The sequence below is a fragment of the Belonocnema kinseyi genome, chromosome 6, assembly GCF_010883055.1.
Source record: "Belonocnema kinseyi isolate 2016_QV_RU_SX_M_011 chromosome 6, B_treatae_v1, whole genome shotgun sequence".
In the NCBI taxonomy this organism is placed as follows: Eukaryota; Metazoa; Arthropoda; class Insecta; order Hymenoptera; family Cynipidae; genus Belonocnema; species Belonocnema kinseyi.
The window spans coordinates 35,528,748-35,548,413 of NC_046662.1; the positions used below are offsets into that span (position 1 = coordinate 35,528,748).

The 19,666-nt window shown below is 23.7% G+C and overlaps 2 protein-coding genes across 2 annotated transcripts; one reads left to right on the forward strand and one right to left on the reverse strand.

Moving 5' to 3' along the window:
• Positions 1–4,479: 4,479 nt before the first annotated feature.
• Positions 4,480–15,980, forward strand: LOC117175697 (dehydrogenase/reductase SDR family member 7-like). The gene is made up of 7 exons (XM_033365442.1): positions 4,480–4,735; positions 7,510–7,662; positions 9,803–9,912; positions 9,997–10,236; positions 11,193–11,312; positions 11,380–11,543; positions 15,814–15,980. Exons 1-7 carry the CDS (start codon positions 4,612–4,614, stop codon positions 15,881–15,883), a joined length of 981 nt encoding a protein of 326 aa, XP_033221333.1. The 5' UTR covers positions 4,480–4,611; the 3' UTR covers positions 15,884–15,980.
• A 55-nt stretch (positions 15,981–16,035) lies between these two features.
• On the reverse strand, positions 16,036–16,704 carry LOC117175333 (28S ribosomal protein S2, mitochondrial). The gene has a single exon (XM_033365042.1). The coding sequence runs from the start codon at positions 16,702–16,704 to the stop codon at positions 16,036–16,038; it is 669 nt and encodes a 222-aa protein (XP_033220933.1).
• Positions 16,705–19,666: the final 2,962 nt, after the last annotated feature.

Consider the following 19,666-nt stretch of genomic DNA (forward strand, 5'->3'; position numbering starts at 1 on the left):
AGATAAATTTTTAGCAAAAAGTTAAGTTTTCAAGCTAAAAAGTTGAATGTTTTAGAAAACAGTTGGCTTTAAAAAAAGGAAAATATGTATTTTCAACAAGAATCTTTGTTTTCAACTAAGAAAGATCAATTTTCAACCAAATACCCAATTTTTCAACTAAAAAATATTCGTTTTCAACAGAAGATGGAATTAATCAATTTTCTATTAAAAAAATTAATCTTCCTAAACAAAAAAAACGAATTTTAAATTAGTTGAGTTCAAAGAAAAAAGACAAATTTTTTTAACAAAATAAGTGAATCCTCAATCAAAAATATAAATTTTTATTAAACAAGACTAATTTTCTACTCAAAATGACGTAATTTCAAACAAAATACATGAATTCTCTAACAAATGATTGAATTTTTAACTTATAAAGGATACCTTTCAACGAAAAATGGATTGCTTTAATTTTCAGATAAAAATATTAATTTTGACAACAACAAAAAAACAACAAATTTGCAACAAAATAGTTCAATTTTCAACCAAAGAGATGGAACTTTAACTAATAGATAGAATTGTTTAAGAACACAGTTCAACTTTCAACCAAGTAGTTGAATTTTCAATCCAAATGTTTTTTCTAACGAATAATAAAATTTTTGAATAAATAGTTTAATTTTAAACAAATAGTTTAATTTTCTGTCAAAATAGTTGAGTTTTCAACAAAAGATATGAATTTTTAACAGAAAAGTTAATTTTGAACCATATAGTTATATCTTATAACAAATTGTTGCATTTTTAAGCCAAAAAGACCATTTTTTCAAAACAATTAAATTTTCAATTTAAATGTATGAATTATGTACAAAGAGTTACTCGTCTACCAACGATCGAGTTAATTAAATTTTTAAACAAATAGTTGTATTTTTAACTAAATAGTTTAATTTTCTACCAAAATACTTGAATTTTCAACACAAAATATACCAAAAAAGATTTAAATTTGAGATAAAAAATTGATTAATTTTCAATAAAAAAATTGCATTTTCAACCGAAAAAGATTAAACTTCTACTCCAAGTGATCAATTTTCAAAACAAAAAAGTTGAATTTTCAAAAAGAGTTCAATTTTCACCCACAAACAGAAAGTTAGATTTAGTGTTAAAAAAAATTAATTCCTGACAAAAAAGTTAATTTTCAACAATATAGTTTAATTTTCAACAAAATAGTTCAATTTTTAACAAATTAGATGAATCTTGAACTAAACTGATGATTCTTCAACCAAAAAAAGTAAATTCTTAACAAAGGAGTTCAACTTTCAACCAAGTAGTTGAATTTAAAAAAATGAACGTTTTCCCAAGAGATTAATTTTTTACGAAGCCAGATGAATTTTCATTTTAAAAAAAACAAATTTTGATAAAAATACAAAAATTTCCAACCGAATAGTTGAATTCTTAACTAGAAAATATCAATTTTTAATTTAAAAAATTAATTTTTAACCAATAAAATAGAATTTTTAACAAAATGGTGAAATTTGCAAAGAAAAAGATGGATTTTCATCTATAAAGTGATCAATCTTCAGCAAAAAAATGGATTTTTAACGAAGTAGTTCAACTTTCAACCAAGTAGATTAATTTTCATCGAAAAAGAATATTTTTTACTGAAGAAGAATAATTTTCTGCCAAAAAATACGAATTTATAACAAAATACATGAAGATTCAAACCAATAGTTTAGCATTTAAACAATTAGTTGGATTTTTAACAAAAAAAAATGATTTAACAAAATAATTACATTTTGAATCAAAATATGGATTCCGATAAGATAAAGATTTCCAAAGCCGAAAAGAACATTTTTTATTATTTGTTTATAATGTAATGGACAATGTTTTAAATTATTCTTACCAACTACAAATTATTCACTGATAGTTTTAGCACAGATATATGACATTTGATAAATCAGAAATTCTTTTTAAAAAATGGTATCTTTGAAAATGTAATGATGTAAAGTTTGCTGTTAAATAAAAAATTGACAAAATTAAATATAAAAAATTCCAACACAAAAATTTTTCTGAAATTTTAAAAGGTTTTATTTATAAAAAAAACCGTATGCAAAACTTAAAAATTTTCGATTAGTTTGTACTGTAAATGAAATATGAATAAAAAGCCTTTTTTTAAATGAGCGAAAACAGAACCCCCGAGTTCAAATAATCGCGCTGTACACAACGATAGCCAATCACTGATAAGAAAGCGAGTGGATTTCAGCTAATGGGGGGTGTTCACCACTCACCATGCGCGATCTGTTCGGGTCCGAGTTCTACTAAAATTCAAATTTAATATATGAAAAATGGCTTTTTTATGCAAATTATTAATAAAAGTTTATAGTTAATTCGTAAAAAGGAGTCAAACTGTGAGTTATTCAGCTTGAAAAAAAAAACATTTTATATTTTTTTTCAGTACGGTCATTTTTTCTTGCATAGTTCTGGATTTCACAAACATTGCATTATTGTTTACTGAAAAGACGTTTTAAAGTACATGTTTTCAAAAGTGTTATATTGTTTTATAGTCAAAAATAAAAACAACCATATTTTCAAATTGAAAAATAAACTGTTAGGAATAAAAATCGTCTTCTTTTTTTATTGACTTCAACTGTTTTTTTATTGCAATTTTATCGGTTGAAGTTTCTGCTCTTTAGTTGAAAATTGTTCTTCTATTTAACTTTTTTTTCAATCATATTTTTTGTTAAAACTGATCTTTTTTATTTGAAAAATTACATGATTTGTTGAAAATTCGTCCAATTTTGGTTGAATTCAAACGGCTTTTATTTTTAAATATTTTTTGGCTGAAATATCAACTATTACATTTTTCGTTGTTTGTTGAAGATTAGCCTAATTAGTTTAAAATAAAACATTTTGATTAAAATCAGGTTTTTTTGCATTAAAAATTGAGTAACTGAAATTTAAACTTGTCCGTTTTTGGTTAAAAATTCACCTCTTTTAGTTTAAAAATGAACCATTTTGATAAAAATTTATTTATTTTATTGCAAATTCGTCTGTTTTGATAAAAAATTAGTCTTGATGCTTGACAATTAATCTTTTTGGTTAGATTTTTAAAAAATTATTTTTCTTTTCTTGAAAATTGATCATTTTATTGGAAAATTAATGATGTGTTTTTATAGAAAATTATTCTTCTTGTTTGCAAATTTATTTATTTTGTTTAAAAATTAATTTCTTTGGTTATAAATTTAACTAATTTATTGCAAAATTTGAGTTGTTCAAAATTAATTTTTGAACTTAAAAATAAAGTTCTCTATTTAAAATTAGTCTTTTTCGTTTAAATTCAACTGTTTCTTATTTAATATTTAAATATTTTCCAGTTGGGATATTAACTATTCAATTTTTCTTTAAAAATTCATATTTTTTGGTTCAAAGTAATACTATTTTATTTAAATAATTTTTTTGGTTGAAGATTTATTAGATTAGTTGAAAATTGTATATATTGTTAGAAATATTTGTTAGTTTTTTTTTAATTTGATCAATTTTGTTTTTAAAAAAACCGTTTTCTTTTAGTAAAAAATTTACCTTTTTAGTTAGAGCTTGAAATAGTTAGTTGTAAATTTATGTATTGTGTTGAAAATTTATCTTTCCAGCAGAAACTTAATCTTCTTTGGAATTTCGTCATTTTGATTGAAAATTGAACTATTTCATTTTTGCTGAAAATTAAACTAAATCTTTTTTGGTACAGCATGTATCTTTATTAGTTAAAAAATTCAAGAGAATAATACTATTTTGAAAGAAAAAAAGGTTCTTTAGATTCATAAGAAATTTTAAAATGATTTTTTATTTTCGATAATTAATGTTAGGAGGACATTTAAAAAGATTTTAAAACGTTTCAAAAGATATGAGCAAATTAAACAAATTCAGGTTTTTGAAGATTTCGAAGAAAAAAGCTGTTTAAGAATTTCGAAAGGTTTGCAGAGAATAAAAAATTGTTTAAATTTCTTACAAAATTCTAAAAGAGTTTTTAAACTGGAACGAATTTTTCCTAATATTTTGTAAAATTCTACAAAATAAACCAAACTTTCCTTAAAATTTATTCAATTCTTTTTCCAAACATATGAAATCCCCAAAAATGTTTTTGAATTTTTTCAAGAAGCTTTTCACTGAGTTATTTTTTAAATATAAATAATTGGCAGAATTAAAAAACTTGATATGATGGTTTAAAGTATTAGGAATATTTATCATAATTTTACTCAATTAATAATTATGGTTGTTTCGAGTAATTCTATAGAATATAATTTTCTAATATCTTGAAAGCAAGAAGATATTTTTTATTAATATTTGTAATACTGTTTTACTATAAATAAAACAATCTACCAGCAAAAATTTAGATCAAAATTAAAAATTGTACAGAAAATCATACAGAATTTATGGAACGCCCCCTTTCTAGTGATCTGGGGCAGAGGGGAAGATCACGCAATGAATTAATTTTAATCAGCTGACGAGCTGTGAGTATACGAGACATGATGTTTGTTATGAAACCGTGAATAGCGTTTTGCTTGTGCGTGGTTTTTTTATTCTGCTTAAATACTAATAAAGACCCATCGGCATTACATCAATCCCGATATTTATAAGAATTTTTCAAAAATGGGTTTCTTGGAAATTTTTGGAGCTTTCGTTCTTCTCTATAATTTATTTTATTTATTAATTCCTCTATTTTTGGACTGCGATATGCTATTAGCTTTAAAAGAAAAATTCGGTAAACCGGCAGGTATGTATCAGAATATTCAGATCATAAATATAAAATTGAAAGTTTCAATCAAATTTAAATAAGTATTCACAAATTTTATCTAAGTGGTTTTATTTTTGTTAATTCAAAAAAAAATGCACCACAGATTTAATTTAAATTTTAATCCATACAAATTTTAAAAGTTCAAATTTAAAATTGTTTAAATTAATTGTCGGGCTCATTTGAGTAATTCAAAACAGTGTCTCTTGTAATTTCTAAATTAAAATATAAAATTAATATTTATAACAAATTTTTGTATTTTATAGTATCTATTGTCAACCATACTAGAAAACAAAAGCAAAGACAATAAAGGTTAACCAGGGTGGCGATTCGGCGGACGATTTCAAATTTCCGATCAAGTTTTTCGATTTTCTCGTTCATCTAAAAGTAACATATTCATATTAAAAAAATACATTCATTTTCATTAATTCCGTTCATTCTAAATATTCTTTAACACGACAGTTTACAAGTTGCAAAATAAATAAATTTTCAAATAAAATCATTAATATTAAACGTGAATACTTAGATTTTTAATCAAAAAGATGAATTTATAAACAAAAAGATTAATTTTCAAATAAAAACATTAATTTTTAAACAAGAAGATAAATTTTCAAATAAAAATATTAATTTTCTAACAGAAAATACGATTTTTCAAACAAAATAGGTTATTTTTTTAACGAAAGAATAAAATTTTCAATTAAAGAAGACACATTTTCAACCAAATAGTTGAACTTTGAACTAAAAAAAGAATAATTTTCAAAAGAAAATAGAATAGTAACATTTTTTATTGAAAATTCTTTTTAAACCAAACATAAGTGTTTGCAACTAAAATAATGACTCTTCAAATGAAACAAATTAATTATTCAACAGAAAAATAATTTTTTTACTGAATAAGATAAATTGTAAACCAAAACTTAAATAATTCAACTTAAAGTTAACAAAATTAATTTTAAAAACTAATTTTAAGAAAAATAGTTACATTTTCAAAAAAAATTGATGAATTTTCAAATAAAATTGAAAAAAAATTGAATTGATGAATATTTAACTAGAATAGTTCAATTTTTGACCAACTAAAAGAATTTGTTACCGAGAAGATTAACTTCTACCAAAAATGATGAATTTTCAATTAAAAATATAATTATTATAATATATTATTATAATAAAAAATATAATTATATAAAAATATAAATTATGGAATATTCAACTTGAATAATAATAATAGTAACATTTTCAGTTTAAATAAATAATAATTTTCAACAAACAAACAAAACAAATTTTCCATAAAATAGTTCAATTTTCAGAAAAAGAAATACATTTTCATCCAAAGAAAAAATAATTTTTTATCAAGATAGCTCATATTTCAACCAAAGAAATGAATTTTCAATTAAAATTGTGAATCTTTAACCAGAAAAATTAATTTTTAACAAAAGAGTTTAACTTTCACCCTAGTTATTTTATCTCTAACCTAAAAGGTGAAATTTTGACTGAAATTATAAATATTTGACTTTAAATCTTGAATTTTTAACAGAAAAGAAAATTTTAAGAAGATTAACTTGCAAAAAAAATATAATTTTCTACGACAAAAAATCGATGTTTAACAAAATATGTGGATTTTCAATGAAATAGTTGAATTTTCAATTAAAAAACATAAATTTTAATCAAAATTAATGAATTTTGAACAAGAAAAGATCAATTATCAACAAAAAATGGACAAGATTTTTTAGTTGAAGGAACTAATTTTTAACCAAACTGATGAATCTTCAACTGGAATAGTTGAATTTTTATCCAAATAAGATACATTTTCAACTAAAAATAGAATGGTTAAATTTTCTGCTAAAAATCTAGTTCTTAACAAACAAACAAAACAGATTTTCAGCAAATAGTTACATTTTCTGCTGGAAAATTTAAATTTTTATTTTAAAAAATTGATTTTCAACAAAGTAGTTACATTTTCAGCCAGAGATGAATTTTCAATTAAAATAATGAATCTTCAAACAACAAAATCATTAAAAAAAAAGAGTTTTACTTTCAACCAAACAGTTGAATTTTTAACTGAAGAAAAATGAATTCGCAACTAATGATATGTCAAAATTTTCTATTGTACGTAAGAAATATATCTTTGGAATACTGTTTTTATTCTAAAAAGTACTTGAAGTACTTTCATGATCGAAAATTTGAAAGAAAACTTTCAAATTCTGACAAATTCTGACTTGGAACAGGGATTCTTTTAAATTCCGTTCTTCTAAATCCGAAGTATAATTCATTTAAATAAATTCCCGTTCGATTTCAAAAATTCCCTGTCCCAATTGAAAATATATTTTTTAGGGAAACTCCCTTTCCTGACATTAAAACGATAACTATTTTCTAAAATTCTCTTTTTCAAGTCAGGATAAATCACGAGTAAGCGAATAAAACTTGATGAATCCATTTTTTTTATTAAATTGAGAAAATAATTGTTTCACTAATAAATTATTATTTAAATAAAGTAAATTGAGATAATCTGAAAACTTGATTTTTTCTGCGATCAGAAATAAATTCCCGATTTTTTAATTAAATTCCTGGTCATTTCCCAATTAAGTCGCCACCCTGATTAACAATAGCAATTTTAGGCGAAAATCACGGGCATAATATAATAAACATGGTTGATATAATTCATAAAATTTTAAAACTTTTAATATCCAAACTCATAATTACTAATTTAAGCTGATTTAGATAAATTAACATTATAGAAGGATGCAAATTATTTTTTTAAACAGATTCTTTAGCTGGGAAAGTGATATGGATAATAGGAGCTTCAAGTGGAATTGGTGAACATACTGCTTACGAATTAGCAAATGCGGGTTGCAAATTAGTACTATCAGCAAGAAGAGATGATTTACTACAAAAAGTCAAAGAGAATTGCTTGGCAGGTAAGAAGATTTAATTATATATTGAACTTTAATTTTCTCAAGGGAAATCCTTACAGCCAGAGAGTAAAGCAAATTATACCGTCAACAACTGGAGCAGATTTCAAGAAAATAGGAGAATAAAGAAAAAATAAATTATTTTAAAGAAAATTAATGTAAATATATTTAAACCTTTAAATTCCTAAGATTTCAAGTCAAAAAGTTGAATTTTAAACCAGTTCAATTAGACGAACAAACAAAAAAAAAAACGAATTTTTAACACAACAGTTAAATCCTCAAACAAATGGATGAATTTTCAATGAAGAAAGATGAGTTTTAAACCAAATGATTTAATTTTCAACTAAAAAAATATTTTTTTATTCAGAAAATAAAATCGTCAAATTTTTAGTTAAAAAAATTAATTTTGATCTAAAAAGTTCATTCCTAACTTTTAGAAAAATTATTTTTAATAAAGTAGTTCAACTTATATTCCTGTAGTGCAATTTTGAAACAGAAAAGATGAATTTTTAACCAAATATTTAACGTTTCAACCATAAAGATGAATTTTCTCAAAATGAAGATTAGTGCTCTATAAAAAGACGAATTTTCAACAAAATATATCAATTTTCAAATAAATTGTTGAAGTTTGAAACCAAAAATACTAATAATTTACAAAACAGTAGAATTTTGAACCCATAAATGAAGAAATTTCAACCAAAAAAATTAATTTTCTATTGAATAAACGAACTTTTAACCAAAAGTGCTAATTTTGTAGAAAACAATTTAATTTTAACAAAAATTTTATTTTGTGCCGAGAAAGATAAATTTTCAACCATAAAATATTACTTTTCTTCCATAAAAGATAAACTTTCAATCAATAAGGACTAATTTTCTATCCAAAAGACGAATATAAAAAAAAAACTGTTGAATTTTTTACGTCCAAATAGTTGAGCATTCAATCCAAAGAAATGAACTTTAAAAAACAAAGATACATTTTCAAACAAAAAAAATTAATTTGCTACCATAAAAGAGGAATTTTCAATCTACAAGAAAGAATTTTCTGTCTAAGAAGACGAATTTTCAACAACAAAATTTAATTAAAGCTAAAAATCGGGAAAAGGGGGAAGTTTTTTGAAAACAGGAAAAAAAGAAATTTTTGTAAAGAGAGAGAAAAAAGGTTCTAGGAGAATGAGAATGAAGTCTGTAATTAAATTTTAAATCAAACGATTTTAAGCGCTTTCGACTTAAAACTGTTCAACTGTCAAGACTTGCAATTTGAAAAAATTAAAACTTTGAATACGGATTCACGAAATTTTAAATTCTTCAATTTCAAATGCTATTAACATTAACTTAAAATTTTCTATGTATACAGCGTCAATGAAAAATTATTAAATTTTTTATTTTGTCAATTAAAACGTTGCAATTTTTTATAGTTTTGAAATTCAATTTTAAAAGTTTCTTTGTAATGAAAATTGAAACTAAGTACAGAGAAATTTTGAGAAAAAAAGAAAAAAGTCGTTTAGTAGCATTTTTTCAAAAAAGAATTTTCTTAAGAGTAATGAGAAAATTTTTAATAATTTATTATGTTGAAAAATTAATTTTAAGAGAAAATTGAGAGATTTGAAAAGATTTGAAAATAATTTCTTAAAAATTCGAAAGATTGTAGAAGTGTTTAAAGCAAAATGTTTTAATTTGCAAGAATAAAATTAATTTTGTTATTTGAGTAAATTCAAGAGATTTTTAGAAGATGTGAAAAGATGCAAAAATAATTTTAAATTTGGAAAGCTTTAAAATTTGCTTTCTAATGTCGATTTTTAAAGATTTCAAGAGAATAAAAAATTTTAAGTTCAATTTATGGGAAATTCTGAAATAATTTTTAGTTTCTTCCAAACTTTTAAAAGACCTAAATATCTTTTCAAAAATCTTTTCGAATTTTCTGAAGTCTCTTAGGAAAATTATATTGATAGAACTTTAAAACACATGTTTAATAAATAAATAAAACTATAAATTTAAAATCATACTGAATAGGTCGCTATCGGAATTTTTTCTGCGCAATACCCTGTTTTTATAATGAATTCTGATGTTACAACAGAAATTTAATGCCTTAATAAAATTATAATTAATAATTTTGTGAATTGTTTTCACAAAATGTTTTTTTTAACAGATAATAAAAAGAATGTAACTGAAAAGGACATTCTGGTACTTTCTTTCAACATACGTGATTCTGATTTACATCAGAAAATGTTCGATAAGGTTTTATCAGAGTTTGGCAAAGTACGTGGATTAATTTAATTTAATTAAAAAATTGCAATTTTTACAAAAAGGGTCTAGATTTTTAAATAATATTTTTTATTTTAGCTCGATATTCTTGTGCATAATGCTGGTCGAAGTCAACGCGCAATTTGGGAGAATATAGACTTAAAAGTGGACCGAGACGCATTTGATTTAAACGTCTTTTCGCTCATAAACTTATCTCGAGTAGTTTTGAAATATTTTCTTGCACAAGGTGGAGGTCACTTTGCAATTAATTCCAGCTTGGCTGGAATTCTGGGAGCCCCATTTTCTGGATCCTACACCGGATCTAAACACGCCTTGCATGTTAGTAAATATTTTGGAATTTTCCTTTTACTTTCAAATTGAATTTTGATTTTAAACAAAAGTTTTGTACATTAACAATTTAATTTGTAAAAAATTTGTGATTTTAAAAAGCTACAAATAAAAAACCTGAGTGTAAAAAGGAGGTTTGGAGATTTCTTTTTTTTTCGTTCTTGTCATCGTTGGATTTTTGGTTTTTTTAATTTTCAAGAATTAATCATTTAATAAGAATTATATTTTTGAATTTTTAAAATTTTCAGGGACGTTGAATTTAGAAAATTGAAATCCGTTAAAACTGAACTGCAAACTAAAGCACTCAAAGTTGGACACTTTTGAATTTTAAACTATTAAAAAAAAATCCACGCTAACATTTTAAATGCTCTAAATTGAAAAAGGAATTTAAAAATTCGTAATTGTTAAAAATTATATCATTTTAAGCAATTTTTAGTTAGAAATATAAAAAATTTAACGATTTATTTTTTTAAGCTTTTAAATTATAAGTGAAATTATTTTTACTTGAGGTCATTTCAAATAAAAAACTTTTTACATGTAACAATTACAATTTTAACGTTTAAATTCTGGCACTGTAAAATTTCGAATTATAAAATTCTCGAGAAATAATATTCTTGAATTATAAAATTTGCGAATAATAAAATTCTTTTATTAGAAAAATTTTTAATTCAAATAATAATTTTAGAAACTTAAAACATTAAACTTAATATTTTTTTTAACAAAAATATTTTATTATTGTACTTTTAATAAATGAATAATATTTATAATCATACAATTTTTAATTGTTTAAATTCGAGAATTTTCTAGTTCGGAAATTTTATAATTCGGGAATTTTCAAATTCGATAATATTGTAAACTGTTCAGGTATTTTCCAGTCGCCACTCTGAAGAAATTTTAATTTATTATGAATTTAATTTTTTGAATATTAAAAATTTTTTTCTTATCAGGGATATTTTGAAAGTTTGCGAACTGAGAAATTTGGCAAAAACATTGCCATTACTATGATCTGTCCTGGGCCAATACAAACCGATTTTTTGCGAGAGAGTTTTACGGAAAAAGCAGGCGAGGTATGTACATTAAATTTTGTGCAAAATGTAAAAAATCTCTTTAAATAAGTTTTTTTTTTAATTATAGAAATTCGGAGAAGAGACTCAAGTTTCTGCGAAAAAAATGAGCTCGAAACGTTGTGCAGAATTGATTTCTATTGCATTGGCAAATCAACTTAATGAAGTTTGGATTTCGTTTTACCCAGCTTTGCTCTTTGCATATTTGAAATTTTATCCAAACCTAAATATGATGTAAGTGCAATATTTAATTATTATTTAAATTTTATAAATTACAATTTAAATGTAACCACAAATTTATAAATTTTTTTTTAATTTTTAAAAAATCGAACGATTCAATTTGGACTAGAAATTCTTAAATATCTTAATTCAAATTGAAAAAAAAATAAATATAAAAAGAATCATAAAAGGCATAATAGGAAATTTTTTTCTTAATAAAATTAATGTACTTACCTTATTAAATTCAATGTAAACCCAAAAAGACGAATTTTCAACATACTACATGAATTTTCAACTAAGAAAATCAATTGTCGAACTAAAAAATTTAAATGTTAAATTTAAACAAATGTTTTCAACTAGAACAAAATTTGAATAAAATAGTTCAATTTCAATTGAAATGATGAATATTCAATAAAAAATTTTTTTTAATAAAGTAGTTCAGCTCTCAACGAAGTAGTTGGATTTTCGAAAACTTATACATTATCAACGAAAAATTTAATAGTTGATATTTCAACCAAAGAAGATTTTAATTTAAATGAAAGACAGTTTAATTCAACCAATAAATACGAATTTTCAACAAAATTCTGGAATCGCTAACCAAAAGATATGTATTTTTAAACAAAAGTAAATATAGTTGTTACAAAACAAATAAATTTTTCACGCGAAAATATGAATTTTCAACGGAAGAGTTCTTTAACAAAATAATTGAATTTTCTACAAAAAAAGATCAATTTTCAACAAAAAGGTTAAATTTCAACCAAATAGTTTACTTTTCTATCAAAATAGTTAAATCTTCAACTAGAGTTACATTTTCTATAAAAAAAGTTGAATTTTCAAAACATGAAGACGCATTTTTGACCAAAAAAAAGTTACATTTTCAAAAAAAAGTTCGTTTTTAACGAAATAGTTGAATGTTCAAACCATAAAGACGAATTTTGTATAAAAAAGTTGAATTTTCAACACTAAATTTAGCTTTCAACCAGTTAACTTTTTTTTACTAAAATAGTTGAATTTTTAAACCATGAAGACGAATTTTTAACAAAAAAAGTTATATTAAAAAAAAAGTTAATTTGCAACAAAATCATTGAATTTCCTACCGAAGTAGTTGAATTTTTAAGTACACAATTTAATTTTTTACTAGAAAAGCTATATTTTTTAGCCATAAACGATTCTTACAAAAAAGTTTAATTTTCAGAACAAAAATATGAATTTTCAACAAAAAAGTAAACTTCCAACCAAATGGTTAAATTTTTTACCAGAATAGTTGAATTTTCAACCAAATAGTCGAATTTTCTGTCAAAATACTTCAATTCGAAAACAAAAAATTTAATTTTCAATAAAAAAAAGTTCATTTTCAACTAAATAAAAAAGTTCCTATAAAAATCGTTTAATTTTAAAACCATAAAAATGAATTTTGTACAAAAAAGTTAGATTTTTAGTAAAAAAGATTGATTTCAACGAAATAGTTAATTATTTTAACAAAACAGTTTATCAAGCCACAAAGACGTCATTTTCTACGAAGAAGTTGAATTTCAAACAAAAAGTTAATTTTCAACCAAATAATCGAATTTCTTATAAAATAGTTGAATTTTCAACAAAAAAGTTAACTTTTAGCCAAACAGTTCATTTTTTACCAAAATAGTTGAATTTTTTAGTTGAGAAGACGAATTTTCAACAAAAAAAGATAACTTTCAACCGAACAGTTCCTTTTTTTCCAAAATCAAGCTATATAGACGATTTTTTTTACCAAAAAATAAAATTCCTACCAAATAGTTAAATTTTTTGCCAGAATAGTTGAATTTTCTGCAAAAAAGTTGAATTTTCTACAAAAAAATTGAATTTTCAACCCGAAAATATGAATTTTTAATTTTAAAAAGTTCATTTTCACCCAAATATTTGAATTTTCTACCAAAATAATTAAATTGTCAACGAGAATAGTTGAATTTTCAACCAAACAGTTCAAGTATTGATCAAATAGTTAAATTGTTAACCAAATAGTCGATTTTTCTGAAAAAAAAATTTGAGAAAAAATTGAATTTTCAATAACAAAAATATAAATTTTAAAAAAGTTATCTTTCAACCGAATAGTTTAATTTTTAACCAAATAGTTGAATTTTCAACCAAAATTTGAAGTTTTAACCCGAAAATATGGATTCTCAATACATTTTTTTTTCAACCGTATAATTTCTCAACCAGAAAATATGAATTTTTAATTAAAAAAAGTTCATTTTCAACCAAATAGTTGAATTTTCTTCCAAAATAATTGAATTGTCAACGAGAATAGTTTAATTTTCAACCGAATAGTTGAATTTTTAACCAAATAGTTGAATTTTCAACCAAAATTTGAAGTTTTAACCCGAAAATATGGATTTTCAATAAAAATTTTTTTTCAACCATATAATTTCTCAACCAGAAAATATGAATTTTTAATTTAAAAAAGTTCATTTTCAACCAAATAGTTGAATTTTCTTCCATAATAATTGAATTGTCAACGAGAATAGTTAATTTTCAACCAAAGAGTTCAAATGTTGACCAAATAGTTGAATTAAAAAAAAAAAAATCAATTTTCCTGCCAAAATAAATACATTTTTGAGGAAAAAATGGAATTTTCAATAAAAAAGTATGAATTTAAAAAGAAAGATTAACTTTTAACCGAATAGTTTAATTGTCAACTAAATAGTTGAATTCTCAACCTGAAAATATAGATTTTAAATTTAAAAGTTTATTTTCAACCATATAATATTTCAAACAGAAGATTTGAATTTTTAATTTAAAAAATTCATAGTGTTAACCAAATATTTTAATTGTTAACCAAATAGTCGATTTTTCTGGCAAAATAAATAAATGTTTAAAAAAAATTAAATTTTCAACCCCAAAATATGAATTTTTTCAACTAAATAGTTGAATTTTCTACCAAAATAGTTTAATTGTCAACCAAATCCGTTGAATCTTCAACCAAACAGTACAAACATTGACCAAACAGTTCAATTTTCAGGCCATAAAGACAAATTTTCTACAGAAAATTGATTTTCAACCCAGGTAGTTTAATGGTTAACCAAATATTTGAATTTTCTACTAAAAAAGTTTAAATTGTCAGCCCAAAAAGACGAATTTTCAAGTAAACAGTTCAATTTTTAACCAAAATGGATCACCAAATATTCGAATTTTTAACTAAATGAGATAAATTCTAATCAAAAATATAATAGTAGACTTAAAAAGAAAATAGTAATAATAATAACTTTAAACCAAAAAGATGATTTTTTACTAAATACTTGATTTTTCAACCAAATAATTAAGTATACAACCAAATCGTGAAATTCGAAACAAAAAAAAGATTAATTCTGTAAGAAAAATGTGATAGTAGACTTTTCAACCAAAAATAGTTGGATATTCTTATCAAACTTTTTTTTCAAGGGGAAAGGGGGGAATTGAGGAAAGAGTGTAAAAAATAAATAAGTCTAAGTTTATAGAAAATTTCCTAACTATTTCAGGTTCAATGGTCAGAATTTCTGAAAATAAAACCAATAATTCAACGACCACATTTGGATAACCACCATAAAATGTTTTTATTAACAGTTGAAAAAAGATAACAATTTTTTCTTAAAAAAGAAAAGAATTTATTTTTTGGACAAAAATAAAAAAAGAGGAAAGAAAAGTGAGAAGGCAATCAACCAAGTCCCGATCCTTCTCTGTTTTATTTCTTTCGTCTTTTTTATTTTTATTTATTTTTTTTTTGCCTTGATAAGTGTGCTGTATGAGTGCCGAAACGTTGGTGATTATTTTTTACAAATGTTTTTTTATTATGATTTGATAATAATAAAAAAAAAAGATGAAAGAAGTATAAGAGAGAAGGAAGGGGACTTGGTTAGCTGCCTTCTAATTTTTCGTTCCTCTTTTTTATTTTTGTCCAAAAAGAAATATATTTTTCTTTTCTGTTTTAGGAAAAAATTGTTACCTTTTTCAAATTGCAATAAGTAAATTTTATGGTGGTTGTCCGAATTTGGTCCCTGGATTCTGGGTTTTATTTTCAGGAATTCTGCACATTAATTTGATTGTTGGACGCTAAAAAGTATTTTAAATTTGATTTTTATTTCATTTTCATTTCATTTTCATTTCTTTAATTTTTATTTTAGCGTTTCCCTGACATTCCCTGACCAGTTTAAAATGTTTAAATTACATTTAAATGTTAGACGTTAAATCGGAATTTAAATTTAAATATATTCTGAATTTAATTTCTTAACTTAAAAGTTGTATATTTATATATTAAAAATATTTTTTTTTTCAGAATACTTCATCTTTTGGGACCAAGATTTATCCAAAAAATACGAGACTCTAAAGTAACCGTCAAAGAATGAATAGAATAATTTCGTTTTTAATCTGTATAAAAAATACGTTTCTAAAAAAAATCTCTATGAAGCGTGGTTCGAAATGTAAAAACCAGGAATTTTCAAATACAACTCTTATTATTAAATAATTTTTTACAGTAACAAAATTGCCTTTCTCTCAATTACGCGGGAATTTCAAAAAATTTCGCCCTCGCTTGTTTACCCCTTAAAACCGCCTCTTTAAACAGTTTACAATACAGTTCAATTGCAGAAATGGAATCGTCGTTTCCTGGCACAGGGTAAGTAATTAGATTGGGATTACTGTTTGTATCGACGATTCCAACAGTGGGAATGCACATTTTAGCAGCATTGACAACAACAGGATGTTGTAATGAGATCTCATTAAAAGTGTTGAAAAGTATACAAAGATCCGGGAGCCTTGTCACTGCTCCGAATTCTTTTTCGGAATTCGTAAAAATTCCACCCTGCCATTTTCTGGTGTAGGAGTACTCTCCGCACTCGATGGCGGTTTGATCGACTAAAAAAGTCGCTTGTGGAGATCTGGCAACGAAGAGAATGATGCCTTCTCTGAAGGCGATGTGAGCGGTGAAATTTAAGGCTTGCCTGAGAAGCTCAGCAGTTCGATCGAGATCTATGATTAAATGTCCTAGACGTTTTCCGTAGATGAAAGGACGCATTTTATCGTCCATCGAACCCTCTTTGTGACCTAGATGCACTTTAGCATCGAACAAATCTTTTACGGTGAAGAGATTGTGCACTTGAAAGAAATCCGGATGCTTCAAGGGATTTATACTGATCTGTCCCGCTCCTGACACATCTGGAATATACATTTTTTATTTATTATTTTATTGCATTGTCAATTATTAAGATAAAAATATAAAACAATATTGCTGTGATTGCAAAATTAAATTATATAGTTTAATCACATAAAAAATAAATTGAGTGGCAATGAATTTGAAATGTTCACTTTGGAATATTAATAAATGTAAAATAAATTGATTTTGAATACGCAGGCTTTTAGCGACCCTGAAAACCTTGAATTTGAATTATTTTGTTGTTTTTCTTAAAACAGGAATTTTATTGAAATATGAAGAGTAATTTAAATCTTTTGGTCTATTATGAAGGAAACAATTCGCTTAGAAAAAATCTTGCTACTGAAAAGTTTTTCATTCGTCAAGATATAATTTTTCTTTTGCTTATTACAGAATAAATGAAGAGATTTCAAGGCACTTTTTGTAGACAGTACTAATTATTTTATAGATTGCAATAATCAGTCTTCAATATTGTTAATAATTCTATAAGTTTTTTATTTCTTTTCCACTAATATAGAATGTTAAAGTATACATTTTACTTGTCTTACTTATATTACAAATTATAAAAATTATTAGTTGAAAATTTCGATATTAATTCAGTTTCAGAAAGGTTAAAAATATTTTTGAAGATTTCAAAATATGTCAAACATTTCAAGATATTTTAGATATTTTTGACATTTCATAAAGATTTCACGGATGTCAACAACTTAAAAAAGGCTTGCACATCAGATTTCAATAAGATTTCACAACAATTTCACGAACATTTAAAATTTAGATTTTTTTAAGGGTATACTAGATTTCAAGGATTTCAAAACATTTCAAAGATTTTACACGATTTCAAAAGGTTCAGAAAAATTTGTTGGAAGATTTTAAATAAATCAATGATTTCAAAGCATTCAAACAATTTCACAAACAAAAATTTAACAAATATTTTTAAAATTTCAAGTATTTCACAGATTCAAAAAAGGGGTGTACACTAGATAAAAAAGTTTTTATAAAAATTTCCCAACGATTTGGAAGATTTAAACAAGATTGCAAGGATTTCAAAAATTTGAAAAAGGCTTTACATAATATTTTGAAAATTTCACAAAGATTTTAAATATTTCAATGATTTTTAATAAATACAAAAATATTTCAACAAGGGAAATATACACAAACATTTACACCAGATTTCAAAAATTTCAAAACATAAAGATATTAAATTATTTCAATTTTTTCAAAAAGATTTCATAAGATATCATAAAGATTTTAAATATTCGAATGATTTCAAATGAATATACAAGATTTTAAGAAAACTTTACAAACATTTCAAATATTCCAATGATTTCAAACGAATACAAAAGATGTGAAAATTATTTCACAAATATTTCAAAGACTTCATAAGGATTTCAAAAGATTAAAGAATTTGAGGAATTAAAAAAGGGTACAGTTTAAAATTGTTCAGGAAATTTCAAAAGATCTAACAAAGATTTCAAATATTCGAGTGATTTCAAACGATTACAAAATTTGCACAAATATTTCAAAGAATTCATAATGATGAAAGTTTTGAAGATTTTAAACGAACAGTAAAGATTTCACAAAGATTAAAGAAAGATTTCATAAAGATTTCAAGAAAGATGAAAGAAATATTACAAGGAATTCGTAATGATTTCAAAAGATTTAAAGAATTTAAATGATTTCAAAGACTTGACAAAGATTTGAAAATATTCCCAAAGATTTCACAAAGACCACTTACGTTCACAAAAAATTAATAATTTATCTACTTAGGATTTGGTTTTCTTTCGAAATTTTTGGCCGATAAAAAATAAAATGGCTCATTTTTCACCTGTACAACAAAAGTTTATTCCATTATTTGATTTCTTGACATTGAAAACCTGGAAAAGATCATGAATTTTATCTCGAAGAATCCCTGGACACCCTGCAACGGCAAATGCTTTCCCTAGATTAATTTAAAAAGGGGCTTTGTAAATTGGAAAGCTAATTTTAAAATATTCAGGTATTGATGCTTTTTCCAAAATTTTCAAATATTTCTCCACTTTGAATTTTGAGATTTCAAATATGTGAATTTTTACTGTTAAAAGCTATAAATGTGATTAGTAAAATAGAACCATTTAAAATTTTAAATGGGTAGTATAGTTGAAAATTCAACATATCAATTTTGGAGAAAATTTATCTGTCAATAAGTCAACTGTTAAAGTTTGTAACAAATTCGTCTCTGAAAAATTTACCGTTCAATTTTTAACCAAAAAGATTAATTTTTTACCCAAAAATACGAATTTTTTGTTAAGCTTAGAAAATTATAAAAATTATCATTACATTCTTATTTCAGGAGAAAAGTTTATTTTTCATTTTTTAATTTGATAATCGTGTTCTTTTGGAACAATTGTACTCAAAAACTTTAATTTCCTATTTTCTATCCGTGATTAACTGTACAAAGAATAAAAAATTGTTCAAAGCTTCAGAACTCATCAATAAAATCTAAAATTTTCATTGTCGGTTTTAAAATAAAATTATATAACAATAATTTTAATGGAATTCCGATAATGAAAGCGTTAGATTTTATTGATGGGCTCTGAAGGATTACACAATTTTTTATTCTTTATACAATTAATCACAGATATAAAATAGAAAAGTAAAGTTTTTGAGTTTTTATAAGAAAATCAGTTAAAAATAATATCTTTATTCATTTTTATCAGGGTCTTATAACTTCAGAATATTCAAACGAACCGTATTTTTGAGGTATTACTTTTTACTTCGAAAGGATGAAAAATACATTTTTGATGCATGGATCTGAATCACACGTGATTTAGACTTTTTTTTAAAAGAAATTTAAAAAATATATATTTTTACCAAAATTGTTCTAAAACCCAAGATTTTCAAACTAAAAAACGAAAAAAAAATTTTCTTCTGAAATAAGAATGCAATGGTAATTTTTATACTTTGCTAGGCTTAACAAAAAATTATTTTTATTCTGAATTTA